General features: G+C 38.2%; 1 protein-coding gene across 1 annotated transcript; it reads left to right on the top strand.

The window, feature by feature from the left end:
• Positions 1-9836: 9836 nt before the first annotated feature.
• car (vacuolar protein sorting-associated protein 33A) lies at positions 9837-11994 on the top strand. The gene is made up of 4 exons (XM_065222929.1): positions 9837-10036; positions 10104-10317; positions 10378-10549; positions 10606-11994. The coding sequence occupies exons 1-4, from the start codon at positions 9935-9937 to the stop codon at positions 11924-11926; spliced, it is 1809 nt and encodes a 602-aa protein (XP_065079001.1). The 5' UTR covers positions 9837-9934; the 3' UTR covers positions 11927-11994.
• Positions 11995-18340: the final 6346 nt, after the last annotated feature.

Raw genomic sequence — 18340 nt, 5'->3', positions numbered from 1 at the left:
GTTTTGAACGACTGAGCGTACATTTTCTATGGAAAAATACCTCAATTACATGCTGTGTGAGCTATGTGAGCGTAGGCAAGCGGTGTGAGTCGCCTGTTCGTGAGTGACTGAATGTTTTTGTGCTCTTTCATTGCCACGTCCTTTACCGTTTGGTACAAACGGTCTGAGCAATGGATTGAATAGTGTAGCGCTTTCACACTCAGCTTAAGCAGGCAATATTTTTACGCTCTGTTTCCAAGATCTTGAGCCGATATGCTACCGATTGTTTTTCTGCATTCAGTAGCACTGTAAGCATTGTTGTGAAAACCGCCTTGGTTCGTTTGACATCCGTTTAATTTGATGGACCATCGAATGCCCGAACCCGCATTGTTCCTCTAAAAGTCTCACATAGATGTGCATTTGAAACAGCTTGTAGAGCGAGGAGAATGATACTTATGACTGGTAGCTTGACGGTACCTAAAGGCATGTATTTTGAGCTCAAGTTGATTCCAGACAATTTTTAAGAGCACCTCGAAACGCGGGATCTTCATGTTGTGTGATATTAATTAGGAATTAAATTAGCGTATCACAATGTGTGAGGTGTTCTACGACGGACTGCAGAACAAATGTTTCCTTTGCAAGGCCGAGGGTCACCAGGTGGGATTCATGTCAGGGTGGGATGAATAGAAGAAATCAGTTTCAATGAATCTGCGTCATCAGAGGAAAGCAAAAATAGTAGTTCAAGCAACCAGAATATTATAAGAGGCTCTACAAAACCAGAAGAAATCGATGTTAAAGCAATCTATCATCACTATCCATACATGAATATGTCATGCTCACTGGCACAATTTCAAGGCCAACAATTGAAATGGCCTTAACTCCATTTTGTAAACAAACCTTGTAAGGCCATTTTCTCGCTAACCGAAACCTTCATTCGCAAACAATCGGGTAGAGGAGAATTTTCCCTACCTGTTCATAATGTTGGTTTGCCTTTGCGGACTTCGGTTCGCGAGAAAATGGCCTTACAAGGTTTGTTTACAAAATGGAGTTAAGGCCATTTCAATTGTTGGTCTTGATTTTTTATGAGACAATGAGTCTTATCAAACAAACATTATGAGAGAAAAGCTTCTTTGCAGCTTAACTCTGATAATACCGGTTTTTGAGAAAGTCGTTGCCGACCGTATCGATTTATGCAGCGGAAGCATAATTGTCCCATGTTCATTGTAGTTAATTCCATACAACAAGGGACAGTTACACGTCCACCGGCAGCCTTCAAGCTTTCTGACAGAACTGCACTTAACTGACTTAACTACACAATCCGATTTCCCGGAGAAGATTTGGAACACTTTCTTGCGACCAATGATCGAATGATCGAAATCGTTCGAGACGAAAGTAAGTACCTAGCGTGGCATTGCTCCGGATAACGACGCTCAATTCGGTATAATAGTTTACTGATTTGCATCAAAGATATCTCGTCTAAAAGACCAACCACCCTTCGTGAGTTTTCTTATAAACGTGAGGACAAGCCTGTTTTAGTGGTTAGCATCCATGCCTCTCACGCTAAAGGTTAAAATCTCATCCCTGGACTAGTAACGAATGACCTATAATACAAACACAAAAATCTTGCAAACGCTATGATAAATATACGATCTCGCCATCTACAACTCAAAGGTTAAAGCTCTACCTTGACAAAGTTACCAGTCTTTTTAATATGTTGTCTTCGATTGGCATTTTAATAACACAATGTTCATGAATTGGAACTTTTGAATTACTATACACTATACGGAATTAGATGGCATTATCCAGATACATACCATTATGATCATTACCAATGAATAGTTCATCGTCTGTAATTATCAATACTGAAGTTTTACCTCCGAGCAAACATCAGGGCTCTCGCCACCCAGCAACCGTCGCGTAGAGTGGGTGAAGTGAACAAGGCGAGTTTCTATACTTTATAAATAATACTACTTCGCTTATTACATAATAGTAGAACACAATATGAGTAAACCGTACGGACCTAGATATTCGATAGGAGGGAAAACTTCTGTTGTGTTTCATAGTTTTCCAGTGTCAACAAGATATATCGTTAACGAATATCAATAGGAGCACTCTGCGCCGGCGGTCAGTGATTCCGCATTTGGTGGATAAACGACCGCGCTGGATAGATCACAATATTATTAGACGTTAACTAGAACGAGAGAAAGAAGTGAACAGAACTAATTTATATTTATACCTAGTATTGTATCATTTCCGCTCTATACAACAGTTCCCTCGTGTTTTTTTGTACATTTATCTTAGTTTAATTGTGTAATTAACACAACCATACTCGTTTAATTTGGCACAGAAGATTTAGACCGAGAAACCAGAGAGCAGATTTGTTAATATCAGCATCAGAGGTATGTGAAGCAACTGAAATTAGTTATTTAATGTTTTAGTTTTTAAATACAACGGAAGTAAAAATCAATTTATTAATAAACAATAATGCAATGTAATTCTCCAATTAATGAAAAAAGTAACGACTAGATAAACTAATTTAATTCAAGCAAAACACACACACGAAAAGTATAACAACCGCTGCATTCTGTAAACGAAAAAAATGGAAACAAAAATTAATGCTAGAGCTTTTTTACATTTACTGAAACAGTGCATAAATTCATAAATAAAGCAGATAAATATTGCTAAATAACAAATAACGGAAGAAACCATCAGTACTGCTAATAGAAAGCGAAAAAGTAAGTGAGACAAGGAGAGAACGCGGAATTTGTATGAGCGAGAAGTAGAGATTTTTTAAACAAAGAAATGAAATAAAAAATATTCGTTTCGTTATGAAACAGCAAACCATGATTAATGAAGGAATAATATTATAATTCAACAACACTAACTAACGAGTAAAAGTTCACAACAATGTTTTCACCCACACAGACACATACACACACACATGCTATTATAGTAATGTAACACAAAAGTGCATAAACTAAGAATAATTAGCAAAGCAAATATAAGAAGAAGAAAAATCACATTCATAAGGACAGATAGGAAAACAAAGAAGTCACACATGCAAGTTTTCGCCCGCACCCCTCTTGAAAATGCAGGAAGTTAAAAAAAAGAAAAAAAAAACAAATTGAATACCGCTAGAAAAAGAAACCAACGCTGTTTAGGAGCAATTTGTATATGTGTGTAGCAGAGAGCGAAAGCGAATGTGAAAGAGAGAGAGAGAGAGAGAGCTAGTGGTAACGATGTATCTAAAATGCGAATGCGATTGTGTTGCTATTTCGAAATCTTGGAACAGGATAATAAAAAAACTAAACCAATTTAAATAATCCAGACACGGTACCGATGAATGGTATTCTAATTTGATTGAATCAGTAGTGAGATATCACATTCAGGATACCTGGCTAGGATTGATGTGGCCAGTTTTAACATACATATTTTTATCATGTGCAACCAGTAATTTGAAAAAAAAAATCTTGTTCGATCTCAACCGTTGTCGATGATGTTGACAGCAGCAGTTGTACCTCTCTAGTGCGTACGTCAATAGAAGTTATCGTTTCGATGCCTTTTTTTTCTCAATTCGACAATTCAAACTCAGCTGTATTAAAAATACTATGCGGAGTTTGATGACATTGAATACCTACCTACTTTTACAATTCAGAAAAAATCTATCCCTCTCGATCAGTTTCCCATACAATTTGTATTTGTATTGAGAATCCGCTTCAAAAGGAATCCAGAATAGGGGTGAATGGGTTGTAGGTCATTTGGCTTAAAGTCGCTTGGCATGATGGTCGTTTGGCAATTTTGAAAAAAAAAATCGGTGAAGATTTTACTTTAAAAAAAAACACGAACAACTAGTTTTACAGTCCTGTGTTAATAAATATATATAAATAACTATGCGTGTGAAGAATAAACACACTATGGGCACAGACAAACAGACATAATACTCACAATCACATACTGCGCCACTGAAGCGTTAAGCAAGTCACCTTATTTCGAACTTGTCAGTGATGCCAGTTCTTTTTCAGGTAAATTTAGTATATGACAGCTCTTGAGAATGATAAGAGGGCCAAGGCATCCCACAGGAGACACATACCACTTACTAATCGGACGAATACAGAGTTGAGGAATATTAAATCCAAACAGCTGCACATTGGTCATTCCACTTGTTGTTTAATTGTTACAAGGCTATTTTGATGACGTTTTACTTGCTGATAGTTATTATAACACCCTTATAACATATTATAACACGGTAGTCTGAACAAGACATTACTATAGTCGCTATATTCATAGTCTGGTGGATAAAATTTCGATCTATCAATAAGCGGAACCAATTCAATATATTTTAGACCAACAATTGAAAAGGTACTATCAAATTTATAAACAAAACGTTGATTATTCTTTCCTCGCCAATCGAACGCAAATACCGGCATCATAGGATAGGGGAAACTTTCCCCAACCCAAAGATGGTGTCAGTTTGCGTAGGCGAGCCTTGAGCTACGAGAAAAGAGTTTCCGAAGTTTTGTTCGCAATAGCTGATGTGCTTTTTTCTGTTGTTGGTCATGATTTGCTCGATTGGTTCCGCTATTTGACACCTCAATTGGTTCCCAGGATTTTATCCACCAGCGACTATAGACATTACCAGTTACAATACATCATTATGATTAGCATAGATTGATACATATTATATTTGTTTGCTGTGACAGCAAGCACAAGGAGAGTTTTAATATGTATCATAATATAATATAATATATAATATAATATGTATCAATCTATGCATGCATCATAATGATGTATTGTAAGCAGTGCTGTTAATTTTCATATCATTCGATTGAAGATGAACCAATACAACCATTCAATCAAATCTGTGAAAACGACTTCTCACATTACCATAATTTGAACAGCCCCTTTCTCATTCGAAACTCATTGTCACTGTCAATTGAGTCACTCACTATCATTTGATATACGACAGTGGAGTCAACCCGATGTCGGATCAATGTAAGGCAAATTTAAGGTCGATGTCGATCCAATGTCGTGTTGTTGTCGGGTCAATTTTGGGTTTATGTCGGGTTAACATCGGGTTGAGGTTTGATAGATGTCAGGTTGGTGACGGGTTGGCTTAGCTTTTTCGCCGGAATGTCGACCAGAGCTCCGTTAATGTGTAGAATGAAGGATAGCAAGCGTTTCTCTAATGTGAGTTTCGGGGACCGTCCCGACCGATTGATGTTGATTTCTACTTGCCCGGCGAACGTTCGTTCTATCCTCCTTATTTTATCCTGTTGCCTTCCGTCATCCATAGACCTTCCTTCGCAAACAGAACAGTACACCAATTTCCACACAAAATACAATTTATTTCCACTAAACTCCGAGTTAAACACTACATCGATTTATTAACTACAACACTACATTTATTCTCACTAACTAAACAAAATGATTTCGTACGGGGTTCGCCCCCGGTCGACTATTCGCGACGGTGTACTTATTTCCTATATTTACATTTATATCGCTTAATCCTACATTCTTCTACGAGAAACTCTCTCCTTCTCCGTGCAGTTCGTGCGTAAAGGCCCACGCACATTAGATCCGGATCGGACACGTTGCGGCAAAGTGACAGCTAAATCTATTATCTAACTGTCAAATTTACGTCAACGAAACGTAAACGGATCTAATGTGGGTGGCCCTTAATAGTGAGTGACCGCGGCGAATCGGTTCACTACCACTAGCCACCACACTCAACCGATTGGTAGCACCATAGAGGTAACTCTAAGACCAGAAGGTCCCGAAGAAACGTGCTCAACTTTTTGGCTCAGCTCTGGTACTATCTTCGGTCCCAAGCTAGTCGATGCACCCCTCGAAACATATGAAAATCCACGAACCCCTCATTTTATCTGTCAAACTTTCATAGCGAATCAAAACAAACATTGTGTTGTACTAGAATTTTGACTAGAATGGGGTACGTTAATCGATTTGCTTGGGACCAATAGGCTAGTCAAGTAGTGAGCCAATTTAAAATCGATAGTTTCGTATTGATTGTTGGTAGCACCGTGGAGTACCTAAATCCCAGTCAGTGCGTTTTAATTGGCTGCATCCGCTGTGTTTCTTGTTGCTCGCAAACATTCTCACCCATCCTGAAGTTACCGGGGAAACTTCTGAAAATAAAGAAAGAAAAGAACTCCTCTCGACGCACTTGACGTTTTGTAAACACAATTTTGCTACCGGACGTTTCATCGAACCGGTTGATGTCCGTACTGTAACGACGCGAGTGACTCCATCGTCGCCTGGGTGAAGTTCTTGTATATTGACTTCTCGACGCAAGATCTCACTAATACCATAGAGGTAACTCTAAGACCACTGGGTCCCAAAGAAAATCATTATTATTTTTGGCTCACTCAGTACCAGAACAACGGTCCCAAGCAGTCCCAAGCTATTTCACTCACCCCTGCATGTTCTGCATGAATCCACACACCCCTGATGTTATCTGTCAAACTTTCATAGCGAATCAAAACAAACATAGTGTAGTAATAGAATTTCAACTAGAATAGGATACGTTAATCGTTTGCTTGGGACCAATAGGTTACTAAAGTGGTGAGCCAATTTAAAATCGTTAGTTTCGTATTGATTGTTGCTAATACCACAAACGAAGTGACAGACGGAGCGGCTTGAAAACTTTGGTGACGCACCTGCTATTGCATTTTTTCAGTGTAACACCACTACTACTGGATTGTACCACATGGCAACACTACTAATGGATTGTACCACATGGCAACACTAAATGTACTAGACTATTTTGGTTCTATCTCCTTCACTCTACTCTAAACTGAAATGCATAAAAAAATGACAAAATGATACACTCTTTGCACACTGTCAAAGATCATATTGCACACAAAATCAACTATGTTCAAATCAAAACAAAAATACTAGCCCATCTAATGGCTGATGGCACAAGCTTCTAAGAAAATTCTATTACAGCGAACCACATTATTTTAATTGATTTCTTCACCAGTTAGTCGTCTGTCACTTCGTTTGTGCTAACACACCTAGCTAGCGTAGCCGTGTAAAATCGATTTGTTTATTATTTTCAACCACGAAATCAGCTGTCAAAGTGTTCGACTTGAAAGCGGTTTGTTTTTTTTTATTTTCAACCAGTCAAATGCATGTATTAGTGAAACTTCTCACTAATACCACAAACGAAGTGACAGACGACTAATTGGCGAAGAAATCAATTAAAATAATGTGGTTCGCTGTAATAGAATTTTCTTGGAAGCTTGTGCCATCATCCACCAGATGGGTTAGTTTTTTTGTTTTGATTTGAACAAAGCTGATTTTGTGTACAATGATTCTTTGACAGTGTGCAAAGAGTGTATCATTTTGTCATTTTTTTATGCATTTTAGTTTTGAGTAGAGTGAAAGAGATAGAACCAAAACATTCTAATACATTTGGTGAAAATGCTAGTACAATCCAGTAGTAGTGTTGCCATGTGGTACAATCATAGAGGTAACTCTAAGACTAGAAGGTCCCGAAATAAAATGCTCAACTTTTTGGCTCAGCTCTGGTACTCTCTTCGGTCCCAAGCTAATCGATTCACCCCTCGAAACATAGGAAAATCCACTAACCCCTCATTTTATCTGTCAAACTTTCATAGCGAATCAAAACAAACATTGTGTAGTAGTAGAATTTCGACTAGAATGGGGTACGTTAATCGTTTGCTTGGGACCAATAGGCTAGTCAAGTAGTGAGCCAATTTAAAATCGTTAGTTTCGTATTGATTGTTGGTACAATCTAGTAGTAGTGGTGTTGCCATGTGGTACACTGAAAAATTGCAATAGCAGCCCTAATAAACGGGTACCATACACTAACGATATCATAGATGGTACGTCCATACCACATAAAGTTGGGATTATATCCCGAATTGGTTGTTAGGCGCTTCTTATGGTTATTGTTTATGCGGGAGGTTAGTCACCAAAGTTTTCGAGCCGCTCCGTCTGTCACTTCGTTTGTGGTAGTAGTGTTGCCATGTGGTACAATCCAGTAGTAGTAGTGTTGCCATGTGGTACACTGGAAAATTGAAATAGCAGGTTAGTCACCAAAGTTTTCGAGCCGCTCCGTCTGTCACTTCGTGTGTGGTTAGTATTAGCACAAACGAAATGACAGACGGAGCGGCTCGAAAACTTTGGTGACTAACCTGCTATTTCAATTTTTCAGTGTACCACATGGCAACACCACTACTACTGGATTGTACCACATGGCAACACTACTACTGGATTGTACTAGCATTTTCACCAAATGTATTAGAATGTTTTGGTTCTATCTCTTTCACTCTACTCAAAACTGAAATGCATAAAAAAATGACAAAATGATACACTCTTTGCACACTGTCAAAGAATCATTGTACACAAAATCATCTTTGTTCAAATCAAAACAAAAAAACTAACTCATCTGGTGGATGATGGCACAAGCTTCCAAGAAAATTCTATTGGCAAATTAAAGTTGGCACTCGTGGAGAATAGAAGAACTATGAGAGTGATGATGGTTTCCAAATTTTACACGGTGAGGTATACGAGTGCAATCTTAAAATGCTATTATTTTGCAAATTGAGCATTTTATTTAAATTTGGTTAATGTTACGTTAGTAGAAAACTAAAGGACTACCCGCATAAACGCGAACCATAAATTGACCTTACCTAAAATGGTTAAAAATTGTTTATAATCCCTGCTAAACTTTAACTGAAATGGTTATGGAACTTTACATGAACGTTTAATGATAAAGTTTCAACCTTATGTATTATGGTTTTTTGGAACTGGACCTTACAAATAATGGGTTGTTAAGAACCATTACCATTCCAAATTCTTGTTTTCTCCATACATTTTCAGAAAGAGAACTATATAAGAACGTTTTTACTTATGATTTGAGAACATTAATGGTAATGGTTATGGTAGTCAGTAAGGTCCATTAATGGTTTTGTATTATCGCTCAACTTTACGTGGAATATATCGTGAATTGGTAATCTGTAAATTACAGGCAACCAATTCGCGATATATTCCACATAAAGTTGATCGATGTTACAAAACCATTCGTGGACCTTACTGACTACCATAACTATTACCATTAAAGTTCTCAAACCATAAGTTAAAAGGTCCTAATATAGTTCTCTTTCCGAAAATGTATGGAGAAAACAAGAATTTGGAACGGTAATGGTTCTTAACAACCCATTATTTGTAAGGTCCAGTTCCAAAAAACCATAATACATAAGGTTGAAACTTTATCATTAAACGTTCATGTAAAGTTCCATAACCATTTCAGTTAAAGTTTAGCAGGGATTATAAACAATTTTTAACCATTTTAGGTAAGGTCAATTTATGGTTCGCGTTTATGCGGGTACTCAAAAGACATATACTATAGAAAAAATAATTTCTTTTCAGATTTTTATGTGTAGACATACCACTGAGTCTACCACTGTAGCAGTAACCAGATTTAAATAATATGCTCCATTTGCAAAATAAAAGCATTTTAAGATTGCACTCGTGTACCTCCCCGTGGAAAATTTTGAAACCATCATCACTTTCATAGTTCTTCTATTCTCCACAAGTGCCAACTTTGATTTGCCAATTACAGTGAACCACATTATTTTAATGGATTTCTTCGCCAGTTAGTCGTCTGTCACTTCGTTTGTGATACTAACGGTGGTAGAGAACTCTGTGTAGATTTGAGTTGAATGCGGCAGGCGTGTTTGTGCTAACAATATTTTGTAATCACGGCTGAATGTTCTTATCACAACGCAAGGTACGCCACGTTAGCCCATCGTTGCTCAACTTGTGTCATAACAATCGCGAACGTCACTTTCTTCTTCGAGGATCACAACAAAAATCAATTTTTATGATTCATCTTTGTTTTTATATTAAGTCTGTAATTAATTTAAAAAAGCGAAAATTTGGCTACTAGAACCTCGATTCGATTCTAAAAATGTATACTCATCTAGCCGGAGGGCGAGCCAACGTTCAGCTACTACAAGAATCAGCTATTCGGGAGCTTGTAGAAATTCTAGATCGCTGCGAAGGAACTAAGGTAGGTTTCCTGCAACATGGGCAATTTGGGGCGTATTCTAATTAATAAATTTAATATATACCCACAGGCGATATTATGGGACGAATCTCTGGGAGGTCCAGTAGGACTGGTGGCACGGTACACTTTTCTCGAGGAACATAATGTGACGAAAATGTATGCGCTAAGTGCGGAACCAATGGCCGACATCGATGTGAAGAATATCATCTTCATAACCCGGCCGAATCAAACCCTGATGGATTACATTGCAAACAATATCCACGAGGAGGAAAAGAAGAAGAAGAGTGTGTTACAATTTCAATTATTAGTAGTTTGAACCATTTTCAGCTCTTTCCTTTTTTCAGTATCAAGAAAGGAATATCATCTCTATTTTGTGCCCAAAAGATCATTCCTCTGTGAGAAGCGTCTGCAGGTTAAAGGTGTTCAAGGAAGCCTAGCTCACATAGGAGAATTCAAATGTGACTTTTTCCCATTTGACAATGATCTACTTTCGATGGAACTGAAAGATGCCTACAAGTAATGTACATTGATAATTTAACACTGCGTCGAGACTATTATTCTTTTATTTAAAGGGATCTATACTTGGACCGCGACACTTCTTGCTTGCACCAATCCGCGTGTGCGCTTCTAGCGTTGCAAAAGCTGTACGGTCGGATCCCCAAGGTTTACGGCAAGGGTAGCTGTGCTCAACGTGTTTGGGAACTGACTAAAACCATGACTAATGAGGACGAAGCCATTCCGAACAACGACAAAGGTGTCATCGACCAGATGATTATATTGGATCGATCCATCGATCTGATGAGCGTTCTCGCCACACAACTCACATACGAAGGTTTAATCGATGAGATTTTCGGGATTAATAATACGACTGTCAATCTTCCGGCAGAAAAGTTCAGCTCTGGGGAAGGATTCTCAATGGAAAAGAACACCGAAAAAATTAAGTTTATTCTGAATTCGAAGGAACAGCTGTATGCCAAATTGCGTGATAAGCATTTCAACGCGGTAGGAGCTGTGCTGTCCAGACTAGCCAAATCGATCCGCTCCACAGCTAATGAAAATCACGGAGAGAAATCAATTCAAGAGTTGAAGAAATTCGTAGAACGTCTGCCAGATATAAAAGCCAACGAACAATCTCTAGCGACTCACACAAAAATAGCAGAACGTGTCAAGGAAATCATCTCATCGGACAATTTCCTGGATGAGTTGGGATGCGAACAAGAGTTCATGATATGCTCGGATATAGATAAACCGAATCCGTTCATCGAAGATTTAATTGCCAAACAGGCACCGCTACGAAACGTCCTCCGACTAATGTGCATGCAATCCATAGCTGGTTCCGGGTTGAAGCCCAAAGTACTGGACTACTACAAACGTGAGCTCGTCCAGGTTTACGGCTTGCAAGTTCTCCTGACCATCGGCAATCTGGAGAAAGCCGGTTTATTAAAAGCACAAACAGGTACCAGAACATACACAGTTCTCAGGAAAACTTTCAATCTGACGGCAGAGCACCCCGAGGAAGTGTCACCCAAGGACATTACCTACGTGCACAGCATTTACGCTCCGCTCTCCGTGCGGATCGTTGAGCAACACCTAAAACCGAACGGATGGCAATCGCTGAACGATGTTCTATCCAGTCTTCCCGGGCCAACGTTCGAAGATTTTCAACCGGCAACGGCCCTCAACAGCCGGCGAGGTTCATTTACCTCGGAGATTTCCCAGTCGGACATTCCTCGGGTAATTGTGGTGTTCTTCATCGGTGGATGCACGTTTGCCGAGATCTCCGCCTTGCGTTTCCTGGCGCAGCAGGACGAGAACAATGTCGAATTTCTCGTGTGCACCACGAAGCTGATCAACAAGAATAGTTTTCTGGATTCGTTCATCGAAAAGTACTGATAGAGGGTCGGTTTAGTGTGTTGGTATGATATTGTTAAGTGAATTATTGATGTGTGTATTCCATTATTTACTCACGAAGAGCACCTTCTTTCCGTAATACAATATCACATTCCACTAACGTACCCCGTTACCTAGCTTCCAGGCAGGAATTTCGGTAAGGATGGTGGAGTGGAGGTTAAATGGGCACCCTAAGTATATTGATATTAAATTAATCAATAAATCAGAGGAGTGCTTCAAGGGAATTTCCGGAAGGGTTCCAAAAAAGTATAAATTTACTTGGAATTTTGATAATGTTTCCAAATAAATTCTGAGCAGCGTTCCAGGATATTCTGAAGAAATTTTCAAGGAAATTCTAAGGAGAGTAATAGAAATCCTAGAGATTCTCTCAGGGGCATTTTGAGATTTTCAGAATTCCCTTAGAAGTCTCCTTTGAATAGCCATGAAAGTGTTTTCAGAAATATCATGAACATAAACAAAATATAAAACATAAGGTTAAAACTTTATCACACAAACGTCCATGAAAAGTTCCATAACCATTTCAGATAAAGTTTAGCAGGGATTATACACTATTTTTATTAATTTTTGGTAAGGTCAAGTTATGGTTCGCGTTTATGCGGGTTTAGTAATTCAATTTTCCCAAGCGTTAACACAGTGGTTCAGACACAGGACCCGTTATCTCAATGCCCATGGTTCGGTTCCGGTCTGCTCCGCGTTATTATTTTTTATAAGGCAAAACATTGAAATTCATACCGATTTCTTGATCCTAAAATTCATGTGGTTCTTATAGAATTCTTACGTTCTTTTGCCTCAGTGCCCTCAGTGCAGTGAACGATCAGAGCTAAAACCAACGTCTCTTAAACAGATTCGTTCGAAAGAAAAAGTATTACGTTTAACCCAGAAAACCATTCCCCAGAATGCACCATTCCCCAGAAAAGCATTCCCCAGAATGTACCATTCCCCAGAAAAGATGATGACATTAGTAATTTTCACTTTTCTTTTTGCTTGCTATTGATAATACACTACGTTTACTTTTATAGAACTATGTATTTATCAATTCCAAACCATTTTATAACTCTTTAGAAAATGACAACCTTCAAGTTTTCGAGCACGTCGTTCATCATTTAAAAAGTCAAAGGGTTTATTAGGCAATCCAATTCAACCAGTCGGAAATTGTTAAACCTCACGGACAGAAAATTGTTTGCATTGAACCAAAAAAAAACTTTGATTGTATTTAAACAAAAAATTCCGGTTGAAATTATATTGCATTTTGTTGTTTCAATAATACTTATTCATATAAATTCAAAATAGGATTCTTTTTGTTTTAATAAGCCACTTTAAACTGCAACTATCGTTAAAATAACAATATTCTATTATTACCCGAAAAAAAATAACAACAAAAATACATTAAAAAACAATGTAACAATAAGACGAAAATTATTGTCTTAACAATGATTTATATTGTTACGTCTACAATAAATTTACCTTGATTTATGTTGTACAAAACAATAAATTTCATGGTAAATGGAAAATTTACAATAAAAAAGGGGGGTTGTTAAGTATCTTAACAATGAAATTTTCGTGATTTTCCCATACAATTTTTTTTCAATAACATTATATATTATTGTTATTTTACTGTTGGTTGGCGAATTTATTGATTAAAAAAATAACAGTGTACTTTAGAGTGTATGTGTTGGTTTGACAGATCTACTTTATCGACTTTAAAAATAAATCGAAATAATAAAACATTGCCCCGGGAAGGGAAGTGGGGGGTGGGTCTGTCTGTTACGGGTGGTCCTTTTTTTACTGGTTATGGATTGAGATTCGATCCGGAACTTGTGAGAAATGGAGGCCAACTCCCCTGTACTCAATCTCTCTAGGTCACGTCTCCTTGATGGTTGAGCGTCGTTGATAAGTTAATGCATTCTACTGGAGAGAATCGCCCATGAAATATGCTTCCACATGAGAGTTCCTTCTTGACATCTTCAAGTGGTGGAATTTTTTATTATTATTGTATGATTATTGACTGCACGGAAAAGGTATCCATTAAGCTTTAGAGAGGGTCTAGGATAAGATATGAGCGGACGCAGACTGCCTGGTTTTGAGCCAAACGAACTGTCAAAGCCAGAGCCATACGAGCAGCGCCTATCTTAATAGAGCATTTTATGAGAAGTTTCTGGTTCAACTCATGAATGAACTGCAGGAGGCGGTTACCTAACGGCTGTGAGAAGCAATATCAATATCATCAAATTCTGGCAGGCAAACCAGCTAATGTCATTTCATAAAATGGACTATTACATTGGCAGTGTTGCTGACAATCAGTTTTATTTTTATTGTTCGTGAAGTAACCCACAATGAAAATACACCAATATTTAATGTAACAACAATTTTTATTGTAATAGAGTTGTTCATTAATGTTCATGATCGAATCATGTTAACAATAAAATAAATGAAAAATACGATAAAAATCATTGTAACAACATTTTATTATGTACAATCATTGTACAGCTAGGTAGCAGTTTTGCCGTTTTCGGAAGAGTACAACATTATAACAATCATTTTTATTGTCGACAATAAATATTAATGTTAGAGCATTGTTTCCACTGAAAATTTCACTGTAATTTTTTTTTCGGGTAAGCCAACAATAGTTAGTTTTAATTTAGCATTTATTTGTTGTGTTCACTCCCCGGGCGCAACGCATGAATGCAAAAATAACTACCGGCCATTCCCTCGTTTTCACCCGGACAAAAATGTACACGGCGAATGAGAACGACTCAAATTTGAGTTTAGTTCACTCATAATCGCCAAAAGTGCAGGAACTCAGCGATGAGTAAAATTTGTCCCATGGTTTCCTGTGGAAAACCTAAAAAATCTGCCGGAAAATGAGGAAATTGACGAAAATTTTATTCAGTCTCGGAATAGTACCAATAGACTAAGTGAATCCAATCTTTACTTTGCTCAAATTCAGGAATTTTTCCCTGGAAAATCCTAGAAAAACCTGGGAAAACATGAGGCAAATTAACTCATCGCTGAGTTCCTGCACTTTTGGCGATTATGAGTGAACTAAACTCAAATTTGAGTCGTTCTCATTCGCCGTGTACCAATGCTACCGACGCCAGGCAGACAGCTCCCACACCTGGACCTTACTTATCGACATATCAACTCATGAACCGGGAACCTACGGCTTCCCTAATAAAAATTGTATGGTTAATTTGCTTAACGACGTGTTCTGGGTATCATCCAAACCATTTGTGGAATAGTTCAATGATTTGGGTTATCGTTCGTTTATGGTTATTTTTTATTAGGGTTTACTTCCCTTCCGAAGGATGGCGAGATCAGTGATTTTATGCCTCAGATAGCCCTGATATTCTGCTGCAAAAAGAAAACAAAACATAAAAATAATCGCGTGAATTAATAATATGATTTGAGTAGTAGCTATACTGAAGATCCGAGAGATGTCGCCCCTTCAGTGGTAGGAAAATCATTTTTGCAGTATATCAGAGAATCCAGAGAATATCAGAAAATCCACAATTTGTGACTAAATATGCTTTCACAGAAGGAAACAAATAAACGAGTGTTTACCTTATCACCATAGTAATGTACTCGTGCAATTTTTGTGCATCTAAAACTGCCCATAAAGACGATAATGAATAAAAACTGGAAATTTTCATGCATTTCCAAATGGTTTCCTACCATTCCCATATACATTCGAAAGTGACTGGCCCTCTGGATGTGGATGATGTCAAAGACAACAAAACATGATTAATTGTCATACTTCATAAAATAAATATGATTGAATCAACAATAAATGTCTTTTAAAAACAAACATATTTTGTTGGTGACCCAGCTGCCAAATTTGACAACTTACGTCATAACCATGAAAGCCGGCGCCGGTGGTGTAGTGGTAAGCGTGACTGCTTTCTAACACCCCGATGGGTCTGGGTTCAATCCCAGCCGAGGTCGGTGGGATTTTTCTGAGGTATAAAGATCGTTGGTCACGTCTTCCTTCGGAAGGGAAGTAAAGCCGTTGGTCCCGGCCCATGTGTGTTGAATGGGTGCGATATCCTACGCAGATGTGGGAGCTGCCTTCCTGCACATTCGATTGCCGTCAATGGATGGCAATCGATGTCCGTCGGTGATTGGTACTAGATTGCGGAACAGAGACCGACGTTAAATAAAGGAAAGAAGAAGAAGATAACCATGAAAGCTCTTGTACACGGAGATGAAAAACTACCCAAAATTAAGTACTTTTCCCTCAATTCCGGGGTTCAGCCCAATAACCCAAATTTGAGTAAATCGCATATAGTAGTTTCCATTTAACACCAGCAAAAAAAATTACCTACTCTTAAGTATATTCTACCTAAAATTAAGTTTAATTCACGTAAATTTGAGAATATGCATTTTACTCAGAAGTAGCTTATTGGGCTGAACTATATCGTTGGGTCGAATCTCTTGTTCCTTTTCTGACAACAATAACGAGTGCAAGTGAGAGGCTGAAGTCAATATTAAGTAAAAAGAACTCAACTTTTGGGTAGTATTTTTTCTCCGTGTAAATTCGAAAAGATTTTCTTTTTGATTTAACAATCCATGGGGTTTTATGGAACAACAATACTGGATTGTTGAAACAATAATAATTTCTTTTTGCAGCCAAAACAAAATGAAATTCTTATTGATTTTACGTCAAATATTATTACGTTTAAAATATTTTTTCCTGCGTGCTTAAGGCCTGTATAGAGATCGAAGCAAAGCGAAAACCTAATACAAAATACTAAATTTTTCACCTGCGTGAAAAACGCAATTGGCAAATTTTTCACTTCGCTTTGAACTGTAAACAGATACGATCCAGCGAAATCTAATTTTGTGGATCGCATCTTTTTCGCTTACGTTTATTTTTTTTTTCGCGCATGCAGCAGCAGCTAAGCGAAAAGTTGACGTTTCGGGAGAGCGTATCTGTCTGATTTTCACTTCACCGGAGGTGTAAACTGTTCGATTTCGTTTCACATGAACTGTAAACTGCGAAAAAAGGAAACTGGAAAATGTGCCACACACATTTTTCACAATCTTTTTCGCTAGCGAAATTTCATGATTTTTCACGTGCTTCAAATTTCGTTTCGCTTCGATCTGTATACTAGGCTTTATCGAAAAATTGTTCGACCTGAGATGAAGCGATTATCGTGATGGATTAAAAAATCGGTGCATGGAACTTTGAACTACCAATTACATATTTATAATATTATTTCACACGTTATTATCCCGAATGGGCATTACCAACAATCAATACGAAACTAACGATTTTAAATTGGCTCACCACTTTAGTAGCCTATTGGTCCCAAGCAAACGATTAACGTACCCTATTCTAGTTGAAATTCTATTACTACACTATGTTTGTTTTGATTCGCTATGAAAGTTTGACAGATAACATCAGGGGTGTGTGGATTCATGCAGAACATGCAGGGGTGAGTGAAATAGCTTGGGACTGCTTGGGACCGTTGTTCTGGTACTGAGTGAGCCAAAAATAATGATGATTTTCTTCGGGACCCAGTGGTCTTAGAGTTACCTCTATGGCATTACCCCGAATCCCTTGCGAAAAACTATTGATTATATATTTTCCTTTTATATAAAAAGAAGGGAATATTCCCTTCTTTATCGTATATCCAAAGAATTAATTATTTCCTTTTGTAATATTTTCAAAGAAGGTTATATTTGGTTATTGTAGAGTTGATAAACGTAAATATGGCAACCATTCTCCACCCCCGGAAGAGACCTATGTATATCGAGCGGGAGAATCAAAGAGAGTGAGGCCGACAACATAGTAGAAGCGATTCGAAGCGATTCGATGCGATAGCAATTGGCAAAGCGAAATGCAGCGGCAAGCGAAGCAACCTATGACATAGTGAAAGCGTTTTTGAAAACATTACAGTCGCGCGCGCAGTGCAAAATATTTGTTCAAATTTGTTATGTGTCCATTTTTCCTCACTAGAATCAGTCCACTTGCGTTCGAAGGCGTCAAAACACAACACGAACAGCTCTGTCGCTTTGCTGAACGCTTTACACCTCTTCGCATCGCTTTCACTATGGCTGGTTTGGGCGATTCCCATAGAACGCTCATAGAGGGTGCTTTCACGCAAGCGCTCCGCTTATTGCCAACGAATCGAATCGCTTCGAATCGCTTCTACTATGTTGTCGGCCTGAGAGAGAACGGACGACGACAAACGAGCGCCTCGGTGTAAGGGAGATTTATTGAGGCAGAAGCCGATGAACGATTGTTGCGACTGGTAGTGAATAAAACGGTCTGTTAAAGTTAAAGTGGTTAAACGAGTTTTATTGGCGTGTTCCGAAAGTGTTCCTTCTGGTGAATTTGATTGTTGCCTCCTGGAGGGACTCTACAATTTGGCGCAGCCGAACGGATTAATCAAA

Source organism: Ochlerotatus camptorhynchus, unplaced genomic scaffold (assembly GCF_037179485.1).
Source record: "Ochlerotatus camptorhynchus isolate MF236.1 unplaced genomic scaffold, CSIRO-AGI_Acam_v1.1 ptg000182l, whole genome shotgun sequence".
Classification (NCBI taxonomy): domain Eukaryota; kingdom Metazoa; phylum Arthropoda; class Insecta; order Diptera; family Culicidae; genus Ochlerotatus; species Ochlerotatus camptorhynchus.
The sequence above is the reverse complement of the archived record's forward strand: the minus strand, read 5'-3'. Positions and strand labels throughout refer to the sequence as shown.